Genomic DNA, 16,973 nt, shown 5'->3' on the forward strand with positions numbered 1-16,973 from the left:
CCCACATGTGTTAGGTGACTCACATGGGCTGCTAAGAGCTGATCATTGGAGTGTATATACCAATAGTACATACATCTAAAAGCTGTGTATTGTACGAGTACGAATACGGGTGCATACGAGTAGAATTGTTGATGAAACTAAACGAGGATGTAATTGTAAGCATTTTTGTTAAGTAGAAGTATTTTGATAAGTGTATTGAAGTCTTTCAAAAGTGTATAAATACATATTAAAACACTACATGTATATACATTTTAACTGAGTCATTAAGTCATCGTTAGTCGTTACATGTAAGTGTTGTTTTGAAACCTTTAGGTTAACGATCTTGTTAAATGTTGTTAACCCAATGTTTATAATATCAAATGAGATTTTAAATTATTATATTATCATGATATTATCATGTATGAATATCTCTTAATATGATATATATACATTAAATGTCTTTACAACGATAATCGTTACATATATGTCTCGTTTAAAAATCATTAAGTTAGTAGTCTTGTTTTTACATATGTAGTTCATTGTTAATATACTTAATGATATGTTTACTTATCATAGTATCATGTTAACTATATATATATATATCCATACATATGTCATCATATAGTTTTTACAAGTTTTAACGTTCGTGAATCACCGGTCAACTTGGGTGGTCAATTGTCTATATGAAACATATTTCAATTAATCAAGTCTTAACAAGTTTGATTGCTTAACATGTTGGAAACATTTACTCATGTAAATATCAATCTCAATTAATATATATAAACATGGAAAAGTTCGGGTCACTACAAAAAGGACGACAATCTACAACGGGTAATTGGATTGGCTCTTCCAAAATTATGAGAATTAAATGCCTTTCCAGGTCTGTGCATAAAAATGGAAGAAAGAAGGAGCCCCGGAATAGTCAGTCATCCTCCAGTAAGGCAAAAGCTGAAGAGCAAAAAACCAAGAGCAGCTAATTGAAACAACCCAAGCCAAAAATTCCATCTGGTAGTCATCGATCAGACAACTTTGCTAACAGCTTCGGAATGGGGGATTTGGGTGAATTCGCCAAACAAATCGGATTGGAATGGGAGGAAGTCCATAATCAGGTCTAACCTTCCTTACTCATTTTTTCGTTTTTTATTCCTTTCTATGAAGATACTATCATTAAATATTCGGGGGTTCGGGTCGGGAAAAGATTGTAAAATAGGAGATTGCAGAGAACTTATATATCGTGAAAAACCTTCTGTTTTTGCAATTCAAGAAACGAAATGCAACACAGTAGATGATAATTGGGTATATTCCATTTGGGGTTCAAGTGACTTCGGGTTTTTTCAAAAAGAAAAGCATGGGAAATCGGGCGGGTTGATGATAATCTGGAATACTAGTGAATTTGTAGTTGAACAAGCATTTATGGGGGATTGTTACATTGCAATCATGGGGAAGTGGGTTGGGAAACAAGATTTATCCATTATTGTTAATGTATACGACCCTCATAATGATGCTAACAAATTGAAATTGTGGACGAGTCTTGAAAAATTTATAGGTGATTATGATGTGGAGTGGTGTTTATGCAACGATTTCAATGAAGTATGAGACCAAGCAGAAAGAAAGAATTGTGTTTTCGTGGAAAGATGTGCAACCTGGTTCAATGATTTCATTAATAGAGCATGTCTGTTAGAAGTCCCATTGGGAGGAAAAAGGTTCACTAGAATATGTGACAATGGCATCAAATTCAGCAAAATCGACAAGTTTCTCGTTTCAGAAAAGTTCTATGCATTGTGGGATGATATTTCAGCTGTTGCCTTAGAACGGAAGATGTCAGATCACTGCCCTATTGTGTTAAGAGATAGGATAGTTGATTTTGGCCCGAAACCTACAAAGTATTCGATGATTGGCTAACAGCCAAGGGCTCAGTCCAAGTAGTTAATGAAGCATGGAACAAGAACATTCAGGGCAGGAGACTCGACTGTATTTTCATGAGCAAACTAAAGAATGTCAGGCTAGCTCTAAAAGAATGGAGTAAGGCAACGTTTGGGGAATTGACAAAGAAATTGAAGATTTAAAAGCGGCTGCAACAAACTGGGAATTACTAGCTGAAAGTAGAAACTTAACGGATGGAGAAAGGGATACGTGGATGACGACGAGAAAGAATTGGTTAACCAAGGAAAAGATTAAAACGAATATGGCAAGACAAAAATCTCGTGTTAAGTGGGCCCTTGAAGGTGACGAAAATACCAAATATTTTCACTCCTTCATTAAAAGAAGACACTCAAAACGAAATATTCGAGGTCTTAATGTTAGAGGGGGCTGGACTGATGATCCCACAATCATTAAACAAGAAGTTTTCAGGCACTTCAAAGCACAATTCGAAAAAAGAAACGAAAACAAAATGAAACTAGCAGCATGTACACTGAATGATACAGATCAGGCCCTTCTTCTATGCTTATCAAACGATCAGTCTTCTGCCCTAGAAGGGATATTCACAGAAAAAGAAGTGTTCGAAGCCATTAGTGAGTGCAGTTGTTCGAAGGCCCCGGTGCCTGATGGTTTTAATTTTAAGTTCTTCAAGATGCATTGGGAATTGATTAAGCAGGATCTTATTAATGCCTTAATTCGTTTGGTGAAAATTGCGAGATCTCATACAGTTGCAACGCCTTCCGCTAGGGTTAAGTGAGTTCTGACCAATCAGTCTAATCGGGAGTTACTATAAAATCCTAGCAAAAATCCTCTCGATTCGCATAAGGAAAGTCATCCCAAATTTAATAGGTGAAGAATAAAGCGTGTTTATAAAAGGAAGGTTCATTCTTGATAGTTCGCTTATAGCAAATGAGGCGGTTGAGTTTCTTAATAAGTCAAAGAAAAAAAGCTTAATCTTTAAGGTAGACTTCGAGAAAGCCTTTGATAGTTTATGTTGGGACTTCCTTTTAGAAATGATGAAAATAATGGGTTTCGGGGTGTAATGAAGGAAATGGATTTTGGCATGTCTTAAATCGGCAACAATCTCGATCTTAGTCAACGGCTCGCCTACAAGAGATTTTTCTATTGGAAGGGGAGTACAACAAGGTGATCCCTTGTCCCCGTTCCTATTTATAATTGCGGCCGAAGGGTTGAATTATCTCAATAAGAAAGCGACTACAAGGGGTTTATTTAAGGGGGTTGAAATTGGTTCGGACAAAGTTTTAATATCACATTTGCAATATGCGGACGATACCATTTTTCTTGGGGATTGGAATAGACATAACTTTGGGAACCTCATGAAATACTTAAGTGTTTTGAAAATGTGTCGGGGCTTAAAATTAATTATCATAAAAGCTCACAATTTGGATTAGGGGTGTTGAAAAGTGAAGTTGAGTACTTGGAAAATAAAGTCAGTTGCAAAGTTGGCGAGTTCCCGTTCATTTATGTAGGTCTCCCAATCGGTCGAAATATGAACAGAATAGAAAGTTGGAAACCTGTGATCGAAAAATACAACTCAAGACTCGCGAATTGGAAAGCTCGGATGGTTTCTTATGGTGGAAGGTTAACGCTAATTAAATCGGTCTTAAGTAGTTTACCGCTATACTTTTTTTCACTCTTTCGTGCTCCTTTGAGTGTCATTGATAACCTTGAGTGTATTAGACGTAAATTCTTTTGGGGTGGGACGAGCGAGGGTTCTAAATTGTCTTGGGTTAAATGGGATGAGGCTCTTTTACCTTACGGTGAAGGAGGGCACAATATCGGGTCCTTAAGGGGCAAAAACCTTGCGCTCTTGGGGAAATGGTTTTGGAGAATTAAAACCGAGCCAAACTTACTTTGGGTGGCGGTTTTAAAAAGTATCCACATATCTAACGGGCTACTCCCACCTTTGGGCCTAAACCGCCCGAAAGGGAAGAGTGGCGTTTGGTTTAATATTTTGCGTGCAGGATATGACATCGAGAAGCTAGGAATCAACTTTGCTAGCTCGTTTATGAATTCGTTTGGAAACGGAGCAGAGACTAAATTTTGGGAAGATCCATAGTTATTTTCTATGCCTATCAAGGAGAAATTCAGGCAGCTTTATCATTTGGATACTGATCAAAATACCATGGTGCAGAATCGAGTTCAGTGGACCGAGCATTCATGCGAAAAATTCTGGAGCTGTAAACGACCTCCTTCGGGCTGAACAGCTAGCGATCTGGAGCAGCTTATCAGTGGCTTGAATTTGTATGTTAAACATGACAGGAACAGGAACACATGGATTTGGAATTTAGCCTCAAATGGGATTTTTACAACAAAACAATTGGCAGGGATTACCGATGATCGTCTTCTTTGGAGCACAAGTTCGAGAGAAGAAATGCTCATCAATCATCTTGTTCCATCAAAAGTGGAGATTTTTCATGTGGAGGGTCCTGAAAAGGCGGATTCCATTTCGTACCGAACTCAGTAAAAGAGGTATTGATCTTGACTCCGTTAGGTGCCCTTTATGCGATGACGATGTGGAAACAATTGATCACATTATGTTCTTTTGTCGACATTCCTTGGAGATTTGGGAAAAAGTGTATAATTGGTGGGGTTTGGGCGCGGTTACAAACCTTAGCTTAAGTGACGCCTTTCGCGGGAAATGTAATCATACCTTATATCCTCTAAATTTGAGAATTTGGCAAGCATTGGAGTGGTCATGTGCATATTTTATTTGTAGTAACCGTAATCAAAAAGTGTTCAAAAACCAATGTTGGAGTAGTGCGGTGTCTTTAATGGAAATTCAACTTAAAACATTCGGGTGGATCTCAAGTCGTATCAAGAACCGCAAGATGGATTGGCTATCCTAGATTCATGATCCCTGGACTTGTGTAGTTTAATGTTCATGTTTGTATTCTATGTTTCTCCAGTTTGCTCCCTCTGCAATCTGTGATTTCGCCATGTATCATATATTGTGACTTTGTGTTTGGGCAGGGCCCCTTGGCCCCTTTCGTGTTTAATGAAATTGGCCTTTCGGAAAAAAAAAATCCGCCTCTATGGGTAGCTTATCCCGATGATCATGCTCTTGTTACTAGTGTCAATATCGCCATTTTGTCATAATGGGTCAAGATTACCACTTGTTGTTTATATTCGGTTATCTAAAGTTTAGTGGTTGTATGCAATGCTTAAACTTGTCAAAGGTTAGTTTGAATGTAATTGATATTTTAGAAGCAAGTTATGTTGTATGTTGGAATTTGAAACGGGTCAGATGTTAACTTGGTCCAAAACAGAAAATTAGTACTTGGTGAAGGATAAGGTTTTACAAGTTAGTAAAAAAAAAAATACGTCGTTTTCCGAGAGTTGGGTTGTGGTCGTTTCAGAGGATAAGGTTGAAAGGATGGTGGAGGATAGAGACGAGAAGCGTAATACATTTACTCGACATGCCTAGTTTGTAAAAGTATTATAGTTTCCTTTTATTAGACATGCCATGCTTTTAAGCATAGCATAATTAAGTTTATAAATTATATACGGTTAAATAAATGGTATAAATATTACTTTTGAATATCAAAAGTTTTACCTTCTATGAGGAGGTAATGCTCGTTCATAGGATTCCTCAATTACTAAAAAAAATATCAACTTTCCTTATATAATTTTAACAACAATATTTATTCATGACATGTTGTAATTTAAAAATGGAATCAAACCATAAAAATGGAATCAAACCATATATATGGTATCGACTTTCCTTATATTATTTTTAATTCTGTAATATATAAATATAAACATTGATAATCAATATGGTAATAGAAATTAGAAAGTCGTGTGTAGCCTAAAACAAAAGAATTGATGTTAGCACAATTTGATTCTTACATCAAAATATAAGCAGATCTTAATACTGGTCCTTAAGCTAGAACAATATATGTAGAAATACCAAATGAAACGCAACACAGCCTTTAACAAAAATACGCCCATATCCAATTAACAAAACAACTCATAACCTCTGAACATATGGCAAAAAGGTAGCAAAATTAAACATTAAACATTATAATTATTATATATACTCCTACATACTAGTTAAAAAAGATAAATCAAAATTACTCAAATGCCCAAGCATTCTCTCTGCGAACCTCCTCTTCTTCCTCGGGTGTATAATCATTCTGGATGTTAAACGTCCTGCGAATCTCTTCGGGGGACTTGCCCTTCATCATGTCCGCCACTGTTTGGCATGTCAGATCCAATAAGCTCTTGATGTCCAGATAATTAGCAGCCTGAAACCAAAAAACATACCAACCACCTACATTATAAACACCATGAAAAACATAACAAACCTACAGTAAAATTGTAGCAGTAACCACAAATATCGGCCATATAAGCAGGCGTGACCAGATGAGATGAAAAAGGATACACAAGCAAAATGCAATCCTACCAAGAGACATCGACAAATATCAACCCAGTTATTGCAAGTCAGTACTAACAAGTTGCTATCAATCATATAACTTAGCAGGTGCAGCAGCAGGTATATAAATATATGTTTGATTGACTTGAACAAAGATGAGTAGTATGTGTGTGTGTGTGAGCACACACAGTGTTTATGATATCAGAATAGACATTGATGCTATCTAACATAATGAAAATTTAAAAATAACGAAAGTTCATAGAGGCATAAGACACAGGCAACAAGATTAGACGAAACAAAAGTTGATGAGGTCTCCCACATTCATATTAATCCCCTCCTTAACACATAGCCCTTGACAACAACCAGCAAAACGAAAGTTTACTTACTCTCAAATAGCACGTCAAACACAAAAACATTATTCAGTGACGTAATTTACTACCATTAAGAGCCACAACCAACTGGACAAAGCTTCATACCAATTTCAATCCTACCAGTATAAACGCAGCATATTTAATAAAGCTAATTTAAACAATGTACTAAGGTCTGAGACATCGGGTAAAAATACAGTATTATCCAGCATACAGCAAACACCAAAAGCTCGTGACCAATACAAGCAACACAATAGTTTAGTAAAAAGCATAAAACTAGCACATTATTCAGTGACATACATAATCCTCTACTATTAGTATAACCATCAAACACACAGATAACAATCATAAGTATTATAGTAAATAAATCAATAAATAATATAATAAAATAAAATAAAAAGAACAGAGTGCAAAAATAGAGAAAAAAACGAACCAAGATTAGGTCAAAAAGCGTATTCTGATCCACTTTAACAAAGTCAGCATCAAACGCTTTAAGATCAGCTTCAGCTTCTTTATCATCATTCTTAATTGACTCCTCATCATGTCTTTTACAATACTCAATTACTTTCGATAAGATGTTACTAGTGACATTAGGTACCGGAATAATAGTATCAGCACAATCATCTTCAATCATATGCTTAATCGTTTGTGATTGCAACGCAACCGCCTCTTCAACTTCAAACGTTTCTCCGTCGGAGCTTTTCAGAACAATCACCTTAGTTGTTGAAGACGACATTGTTGTTTAATTTGCAGAACGAACTTTTTTTGATTATATTTTTGAAAATTGATCGAAACCCTAACCCTAGCCAAAAGAAGGATTGAATTTTGACGAATGAAAAGGTTAGGCTCTTGGCACACGGTTTTATAGACCGCTTAATACCTCGACGACGGGAGGATCGAAGTATTGGAGCCCAAGTCCAACCCGTCTAAACTTGGAGCTTAAGTTTAGGCTTTCTAGTTAATGATTAATGATTTAATTAAAATTGTAATTTTTTTTATTATCTAATTTGTCACTTAATTTCAAAATTGATTTATTTTTAAGACATACATCACTTAATACAGAAAAAATAAAAAACGCATTAATACGATTCCAATACGAACTAATATCTCACCATCAAGTGAACACTTATTTTCATTTTTTTAATAGAACATAATAATTACAGAATTAAATCATTACAAAAAAAAATCAATAAAATTAATTAACATTAACATTACCAATCAATCAATCTATCTATCCATCTATAATCTTCTATATCTATATCTATACTAGATTTAAAAGCCCGTGCGTTGCACAGCAGTTTTATAAAATAGTAATCGAAAACGTTCGTATCAAGACCGATTAGGTGTATGCTCTACAATTACGATGAATCTAATGTCATACATGATTTGAACTTGTAATATAACGTACTAAATATTAAAGTGAATATATAACAATTTTAATCACTCTCCAAACACAAATAAAAGCATGATGTTTGTTGTGTTCAATCTCTCACCAGTTATATGAGTAAATCGTAATAAGCATAACTTGACTACCATATGATAAAATTCAAAGGTGCTAGCAATGAACTCTTGACTCATCAAAAGTTCTTTTTTTTTTTTAAGGATGTCTGCTACTACCATCGTCTACAAAAAATAACTTGCATAGTGCTCCATGATACAGAGCCTACATGTTTTCTAACCAAACCGTCAATTAATTGTAGGTCGAACTAAAGATATAGATAAAAAAGAACATTTCAATGATCACGCTTTGGGGACTGGAAGATAATGTTCATACGGTTTAAAACTACATTTATCAGTTGTTATGTAGTCTTACATCATGTGATTAGTATTTTGTCCATCATGGACTCGGCCTTCATACAATTGAAGTGTTTTACTCCACCCAATAGATATCAACGATATTTGTAATAGTTGATATTTTAGTCGATCAAGATTCAGTATATCGCTAATATTTGTAATCGTTGATATTTGCTCAAGAAGTCTAATTTGGATTTGGTTAACAATTATGTACAAAGATACATGTATAATGTAAAAAGTATATGCACATTGTATGTGAATTCTAGCGCCAAAACAAATAAAACAGAATAACGAACTCATATTTCTAATCTAAAGATTCTAAACCAAAAAGAAATGTAAATCACATTTCATATACATGTAACATGTAAAAAAAAAAAGGCACAGACCTTCACATTTATTTCCCAAGTCCTATATGCATTTGGTTGCTTCTTCACAAATTAAGTTGGCCACAGCATATGAAATCAAAATTGACCAAACCCTTGTACTTCAAGATCATGATTCTTCGTTACCACACACTATGTTCTTATTCAACCTCGAGTAGATACATGTCAGCAGCCGATATCAAAGTAGTTTAGATCTTCATGACATTTAAATGTCATCAGCACAAATGAATACCATATTAAACATTAAATACGCCTAATGAGACTTGCAAATAGTCAATAGTCAAAACTATATAGCATACATCCAAAAAATGAAATCATATAAGGTAGGTATGAACTTACCTTCCCTCCCTCATCATCTGAATGACGTTGTGGGAACACCTCCTTTGTGAATTGAAAAATAAATTCCATGTGTCGAAATGGGTAGATCGAACTGTTTAGAATGATTATGAATTAGGAGAATTAACCTTCTAAATAAATAAAAATTAAAAATAGTTTTTACCATTTTGTAAGCAACCAACGGTCCAACACTCCTATAACTACCACTACATGAGTATAAATCAAGTAACATGAATTGTAAAATTCACGCATAAAGAAACTTAAACCTTTCATAACGAAATTTAACCCTCAATCTCTTCTTCATCAAATGGATCATCTTTAAAATAGTTAAACCGCTCTTATCCAGAGCTCATGCCATTTGTTTAAATCTGTATAGCTGCCAATAGTGCATACAAGTTTTTAATATAAGCAGAAATTAAGGTAAGGATTTTGCAAATATAGCTCATAAAACACACTTAAAATATAGTCAAATACTTACATCGGGACATCTCTTAAGTAAAGGGTAAAAATGTCTTTTCGTCCACTCTCGTTTGGCTCATCTACACCAACGTTTCTCGAAAACCAAGCAGGTCTCATCAAGGTTGAATCCAGTGTTTCGGCTCGGTTTGTAGCAGCTGTAACCACCACACTTTCCTCTTTGCTAATACCATCCATTGATGTCAAAAGCTAATAAAAACATAAAAGATCATTGCTTAGACTTGTGTATAGCAATCTATAAAAGAAACACATTTTTATCCCACTGAAAATTAAATGTGGCAGTTGCAACATATCTACTATAGGGCAATTCTTTCATTTATGCAAACTTTAGAAAAATACAGAAGAAAATAGGCCTGGACCCAATCCGACCGCCCCGGGTCTCGATCCAACCCGTTTAATCCATTTAAAACCATTACGACCCAAACCCATTCTATCCTTCATCCAAACTGATTTGATCCTTAAGCCAACCCGACCCGTTTGCCAGACATGCTATCTACTAATATAAAAGTTTATTAAGATTGTATTTTATCTCGATGCTTCATATCGGGAAATCTATCAGTTATTTAGAAAGGAAACATGTTAATGAGTTAATCAAGTTAAAAAGTGCATGATATCTAATTTAAAATGAGCATACCCCCTCTGTATTTAATCAAAGACTTGTACTATAGCAACATAACTGTTTTTTTTAATCGTAATTATCACAATATTTTCATACACGAAATAAACATACGGAAAGGAAAAAAAATGGATTAAAGTGAACCCATCTCAACCCGTAAACACTCGTACTACTTATAAGTGACATATTTTAAACCCATCTTGACACCTTTAAATCAAAGGTTGACACAACAACTGTACACACACCAAAGTATCCCTCGGCAGGTTGATCATAAGTTTGACCTCAAAAGTCAAATCATGAGAGTAAACGTTACCTGGTTTAGTGTCTGGTCACGCTTACAATTTAAAGTTCGTCCACGTTGACCCCCAACAGCATCATTTCATCAATGAAGACAATGTTTTTCCTGTTCCTGGACGACGGGTCAAATGCATTTGATACAAATGCATTTGATCATCAACTTTGCTCAAATCCATAATTTAACTCCAAATCATAACGATCCATACCTTATCGTCACCATCTGGTTTCTTTCCGGAGCCAATTGATCTTCAAAAGCTAAAAGACACAAATCAAATGATTAGAAAATTGCTATGTCAAGTTCTACATATATGAATTAACAATCAATCGACGCGTATTTTATGTCTGTTCAGTTAAACCCATTAAACATATGTGGAAATCTACTAATCCCACTATACAATATTGTTATCTCTTTATGCAACTATACCATTCCGAAAACAAAGACGCGATATGCTCAGTCAAGATATGTAATCAAAATCAAAATATTGGTCAAAAGAAGTTAAGACTAAACCGATTAGCATATATATCCATATTATTGACATATAATGGTATTGGTATAGAATCTGGTAAATATCTTCGGACAGTAAGCATGTTGAAGACCAAGATTTTTATCGATACTCTTTTCATTATCGCAATCTTAAGTACTTATTTTAACCATTTTATTTTAATATAATAGTTAAAGTGAAATGAATGATATCAAATACATAGCTATTTTAGTGGACATAAACCTCCATTGACTGATTATTGAAACTAACAAACCAACACATTGTTCATAACAACGTCCTAAACAGCCTTGTATGATGACAATGAAATGACCATTCTCTGCACCATGGAAACCAAACCTACATTAAGAGATTATCAATACAAAAATAACATGTGGCTGGTGTATACTGAATTATGAATTGTATGTGAAGAAACACAATTTGAATGTTCATATTAGTGCTTAACATGTTGCAGTGCCTTATAAGCCACAACAAAAGTGAAACTTATCCAAATACCTTATTATTGTACCTGAAAGTAAGGCTCAGTTAGCAATAGATGGAAAGTATCGTGAACTTTGTATGCGGATGGAACTTAACCATTTATTGTGGAGATGCATACTTGTACCGACGGCTCAATCTAATCGGACTCTAATCCATACTTATAAAACTGAATGGTCAATCTAAAATCTTTTCTACACATCCATCCTCATCACTACCATATGGCTCCTCCAGCTGGTCCTGCACTCAACCCACAAACACACAGTGTTGGCTTTAAAAAAGTAGAAGATAAAATGCATAGTTCTCCTATTGAACTCCTTTGGCCATCTAAAAATCTCGCAAATACCGAACAGTTCATGATCACAACATATCAAGAAAAAGGTTTTTATGATCATCAACAAATCAATCAGAATGTCACAAAAAGTTAAAAAGAACATAAAGATACAACACATTTAAAATTAATTGTGATTAGGGATCTTATCCTAATATAAAAAATTTAAAATTTATTTGCGGATTTTTAAAAATTTTAAAATCAATTGAATATAATTTGTTCAGTTATTATTAGTAGTTGCAGAGTTTTTTTTTATTTATTATTATTAATCAGTACCACACAACAAATATATAGTGCTAATGAACATACAAAAAAAAAACAATAGTAAAAACAACACAATGAATTTACAGATTACATACAATATATGTTAGTAACATAATAAAAACATTCAGGAAAACATGGTTATATGCAGACGATTACATCGATTATAATTTCGACTACAAACTTGTTTTAAAAACTTTATATACCATTATGAATTCACAGATTTCATCGATTATAATTTCGTAACATGATAAATTAATAATATGTAAGAAATCTGATTTTTTTAATATGAAATACAAACCCTAATATTTGAAATCCTCAAGTAAACAGTAACTGGATTCATCTATGAGTGTGTTAAAAACAGAAAGTTAATACGAACGTTTACTAAGATACCTGAGTAGAGAAAAGCGTTGATGGAATGTTCTGATCGGAGATAGATGACGAAAGGTTGTTACGGCGATCGTTTTTTTGGTTTGTCAGTCGCATGATATTATATTGAATCCGAATCATAAATCGGTGTGTTTTTCGGTGGAATCAATAGAGGTATTGTGTTTGTAGGCGATGGGTCGGAGTGGTTTCCGGTGGAATAATTTCAGGTTTAGGGTTGGTATGCGATGGGTCGTAGATCCAGGAATTTTTTTTTTAAAATAGTAATTTTTTTCAAACCAACTTTTAAAAATGGAAACTGAATCAAAATCGCTGCAAAAATGGTAAAACCGAAATTTGGAACTTCGGTTTTGCCATTTCCGAAGTTTCAAACTTCGGTATTGGGTGATCTGTCAGCAAAAACCCTAAACTGAAGTTTGGAACTTCGGTTTTATCAAATTCGAAGTTTCAAACTTCGGTTTAGGTATTTTTAATTTTTTTTTTTAAACATTAATCTTATAAATAACTTGGTTTTGATAGTTAATTTACAATTTCATACGCTAAAATTACTTTAATAATATATAATAACATTACAAACAATAAACTATTAATATTAGTAAGATGTAAATACAAATTTTTTGAACAACACTTTTATTAATATCAGAATCACGGTTACATTTTTTTGAAAATAAAAATACATAATTTAAAAAAACACATAGAAATTTAACACATAATTAAATTAGATGCAATGGAAGAGGTTGGTTTTTCACAATTGCTTCGTTTTTGATCATAATCCATTCATCTTCCTCACAAAGATGCTCGAATTTTCCTTTACCTTCATTCCAGAACATCACGCCCGAATGTTCAACCGTTATGTTTTCTTTGAGCCACTCAAACACCTTCGAAATTGTTGTCATCTGACTAACATCCACATTTTGAAAGTACTTATATTTGTACCCCCAGTAAAAAAAAATTGTGTTGAGAACTGTCCATTCCAATAGACATTAATTTGAACAGAAATTGGTGACATGTTTATGTTTACAAAATTAAAATTTATGTTTGGAGAAGGGAGAATAGAGTGATACATCCATTTGTTGTAATAGATGTCGGTTTATATAGTGTAGTTAAAATTGAAAAACTGACCTTTTAAAGTTCGGTTTCAGTAAAAGCTGCCGAACAGTGAAAGGTAATAGTAAAAGGTAACACTATTGCTTTTTATGACATGTCTAGTACCTGACAAACCGAAGTTTCAAACTTCGGTTTTGCATGCTATTTTCTGATAGGTCTGAAACCGAATTTTAAAACTTCGGTTATATGTGATTCGGGATTATAAAAGTGATCTGTGATTGTTTCATAAATACATAACAAAAAATGAATCCGAAATACATATCAATTGACGTGTATCATGGTTGTGATTTTGAATGGAATGATGGTAAAACGGAACTCTGTAAAGGGCCTAAAATGACGTTTGATAACGTAGATGTTCGGGGCTTTAATATGGAAAAGTTGAATGAGTTTCTTCGAGAAAAGCTACCAAAATATCCACGTTCAATGGACATATACTACTACAAAGCAGGAGCAAGTGAAGCCGAAGCAATGTGCTATGATGAAGAATGGTATACAATAGTAGGGAAAGCGTGTATACTTTCAGAAAACATTGAGTTGTATATTTTATTTGGAGTTTTTGAAGACGCACTAGAGTTTGATACGATGTATGATAGTCATGGTGAATACTATTATGCACCTAGACCTTTTATAAATTAAAGTTACTTGTAATAGATTAGTAACTTGAATAAGATTGGTAAAATGGCAATATTATTATTTCAACAACACCTTTTTATTCATAAGAAACAAAGTACAAGAAACAAAGTACAAGAAACAAACTACAAGAAACATGATACAACAAACTAAATACAACAAATTACTAATGAAAACCTATGGGTTTCTAGTACGTGGACAAGTATTCCTGTTGTGACCTTCAGTTCTGCATATACCACACTTTGGAGCTTGCTTTTCACATTCATCCATCTGGTTCTTCATACGTTTTGATTGCTTCCGCCCTCTGTGCTTAATCAATCTTGATGGATCGGCCATAATTTTTCATTCTATATGTGTCCAGTAGCTCGCATCTCTTAAAGGATTAAAATGATCACTATATTGCTCTCTCCATGTAGGAGTTGTATACTTTTTACTAATTTGTTTATTTATATCCTCGTTTAGATGGCTACATACGGAAATGGCATGAGAGCAAGGTAATCTTTGGTGTTGCCAAATACCACATGAACACCTTTTCCTTTTAAACTCCACTGTGTAATCAGTGCCACCCTCACCACTTCTTTGATACGTTGAATGAACCTTGTAGATACCTTGTTCTTCGTGATAACATGTTGTTTTGTAACGTTGAGCTCTTTTTGCCCATTCGTTAAAGATGTTAAACATGTACTTCGAAAGTGGTGAATTACATAGCCTTGCTTCTCGACTTTGGTCGTAGAAGTGTTGTCTGGTGTAATCAAAGGTATATTCGATACACGCTTTGATCGGCATCATTCGGGCATGACGGAACACATTGTTGAGTGACTCAGCAATATTTGTCATTGTGTTACCCCAACGACTCCTCTGACTGTCCCTATACACAGTCCATTTGCCTACATCAGCATCTTTCAAATATTGCCAAGCCTCAACACTAGCTTGTTTGATGGCCCTGAAAGCATTCTTGTACAATATTTGATTTGTTGTTGAACCGACTGTCCAACATAAGCGTTTGAGCGATTTCACTTTAGTGTGTTTGCTCAACAAGTTACTACGAATGTGGCACAAGCAGTACCTATGTTCCCAACCATATGTTTGAGCACCCATTGCATGTAAGATACCTTGGTGTTGATCAGAGATGACACACAACTTTTCGTCTCCAATAACATTTTCTTGGAGCATTTGCAAAAACCAAGACCAACTTTCGTTACTTTCTTCATCAACTAGGGCAAAGGCAATAGGTAGAATTTGATTGTTAGCATTTTTGGCAACCGCTGTTGTGACGATCGCTCCAAATCCATATGGACGAACACGTCATTCATTGATTTCATTGCGAGGTATTTGACCTCTATATGATACGTTTTGTAAACATTGCATTCTTTTGAAAAGGCACACCATAAATGAATATTTAAATCAAAGGTTTTCGACATTTGATGATTTCTACATATAGACAATCACCGTAAATAATAGTTTACAACAGTACTTTCGTTGACAATGCAGTCAAAATAAGATACGTGGTGATGATTTGGTGAATGCAACGTTTTCTTGAAAAATATGCCATGTAAGACTCCATGCACATAGCTTGTCTATCATATAAGCAAACAGTGGAAGACTTCTAGGGAACCTGAGAATAAACATGCTAACAAGTGTCAACACAAAGGTTGGTGAGTTCATAGTTTTAATGTTGCGCATAATCTGTATATAAAGGTAGATCACAAGATTTCAGTTGTTTCATCCAGAAACGTTTATCAAAATATTCTACGAAATTGAGCACCCTGGTAACTAAACTTAACGTATATATAATTTGTACCCTTTGTATAATCATCTTAATAATACACGCAAACCAACGTGTACGCTTCTCAAATAGCATACGTCCGTTAAAAGACTAGTGCTCTAGCTCGGACGGGGATGTCAAGCCCTATGGATCCATATACTACTACTCGCGCCCACCAGTTCTTATAACTGGCAGTTACTAGTTACCAAAGCTAAGGAATTTTCGGTTCAGACTCAGTGTAGAATTTAGTATGTACTTGTATCCATTGCGTTTAAAATAAAGTGCATGTATTCTCAGCCCAAAAATATATATTGCAAAAGCAATTAAAAAGGGAGCAAATGAAACTCACGCATATAAATCTAGTATTTTCAGTATTTATAAACAGTCGCATGTATTCTCAGCCCAAAAATATATTGAGTAAAAGGGATCATATGAAACTCACCTTAGCAGCACATAAAGTTGTTCACCGAAATGTGTTCAAAACTCGGAATACCAAATAATTGTAGATCTCAACGTATCAATATTGAGATTCAATATTGTAGGACAGTACGTAAACGTAACGGAGATGATAAACACTAGGTTTAACTTGCGAACAATACCCATGAATATTTCTCATAACCTCCATAGCTATAACTCATAATTTCCTTAGCTCTATCCCGCTCGAAAAATCCATTTTGAAAACATTTGGACATAACCTCGTCGTAGTATTTTATGTATAATACTAATAATTATTATACTGTTGATAATAATAATAAGATTAATAATAATATTAATCTTAATAATAATAATAATAATAATAATAATAATAATAATAATAATAATAATAATAAATATAAATATAAGAGTGTGAGAGAGAGATGGATGGAATGCATCAAAAATTAGAAACGGTCGAGCTTTTATACATGTTTGCTGAATCTGATGCCCATGCAATCGCATGGGCTTTCAGTGC

The 16,973-nt window shown here is 34.3% G+C and overlaps 3 protein-coding genes and 1 long non-coding RNA gene across 6 annotated transcripts; 1 reads left to right on the plus strand and 3 right to left on the minus strand.

The window, feature by feature from the left end:
* The first annotated feature begins 2,164 nt into the window (after nt 1–2,164).
* LOC139842629 (uncharacterized) lies at nt 2,165–3,979 on the plus strand. The gene is made up of 2 exons (XM_071832748.1): nt 2,165–2,652; nt 3,295–3,979. Exons 1-2 carry the CDS (start codon nt 2,165–2,167, stop codon nt 3,977–3,979), a joined length of 1,173 nt encoding a protein of 390 aa, XP_071688849.1.
* Nucleotides 3,980–5,852: 1,873 nt separating this feature from the next.
* Nucleotides 5,853–7,689, minus strand: LOC139845098 (SKP1-like protein 1B). The gene is made up of 2 exons (XM_071835321.1): nt 7,097–7,689; nt 5,853–6,167 (listed from the first exon to the last, which is right to left on the minus strand). Exons 1-2 carry the CDS (start codon nt 7,397–7,399, stop codon nt 5,994–5,996), a joined length of 477 nt encoding a protein of 158 aa, XP_071691422.1. The 5' UTR covers nt 7,400–7,689; the 3' UTR covers nt 5,853–5,993.
* Nucleotides 7,690–8,627: 938 nt separating this feature from the next.
* LOC139845100 (uncharacterized) lies at nt 8,628–12,760 on the minus strand. 3 transcript variants are annotated; one of them, XR_011758199.1, is made up of 8 exons: nt 12,529–12,760; nt 11,575–11,783; nt 11,292–11,385; nt 10,583–10,821; nt 9,655–9,842; nt 9,443–9,552; nt 9,180–9,270; nt 8,628–9,034 (listed from the first exon to the last, which is right to left on the minus strand). It is a non-coding gene; the product is annotated as an uncharacterized lncRNA (long non-coding RNA). The 3 variants fall into 3 exon arrangements; XR_011758201.1 differs by having other exon boundaries at nt 11,292–11,405; XR_011758200.1 differs by having other exon boundaries at nt 11,562–11,783.
* A 1,841-nt stretch (nt 12,761–14,601) lies between these two features.
* Nucleotides 14,602–15,432, minus strand: LOC139842630 (uncharacterized). Its single transcript, XM_071832749.1, has one exon. It carries the CDS (start codon nt 15,430–15,432, stop codon nt 14,602–14,604), a length of 831 nt encoding a protein of 276 aa, XP_071688850.1.
* Nucleotides 15,433–16,973: the final 1,541 nt, after the last annotated feature.

The sequence above is a fragment of the Rutidosis leptorrhynchoides genome, chromosome 4, assembly GCF_046630445.1.
Source record: "Rutidosis leptorrhynchoides isolate AG116_Rl617_1_P2 chromosome 4, CSIRO_AGI_Rlap_v1, whole genome shotgun sequence".
Taxonomy (NCBI): domain Eukaryota; kingdom Viridiplantae; phylum Streptophyta; class Magnoliopsida; order Asterales; family Asteraceae; genus Rutidosis; species Rutidosis leptorrhynchoides.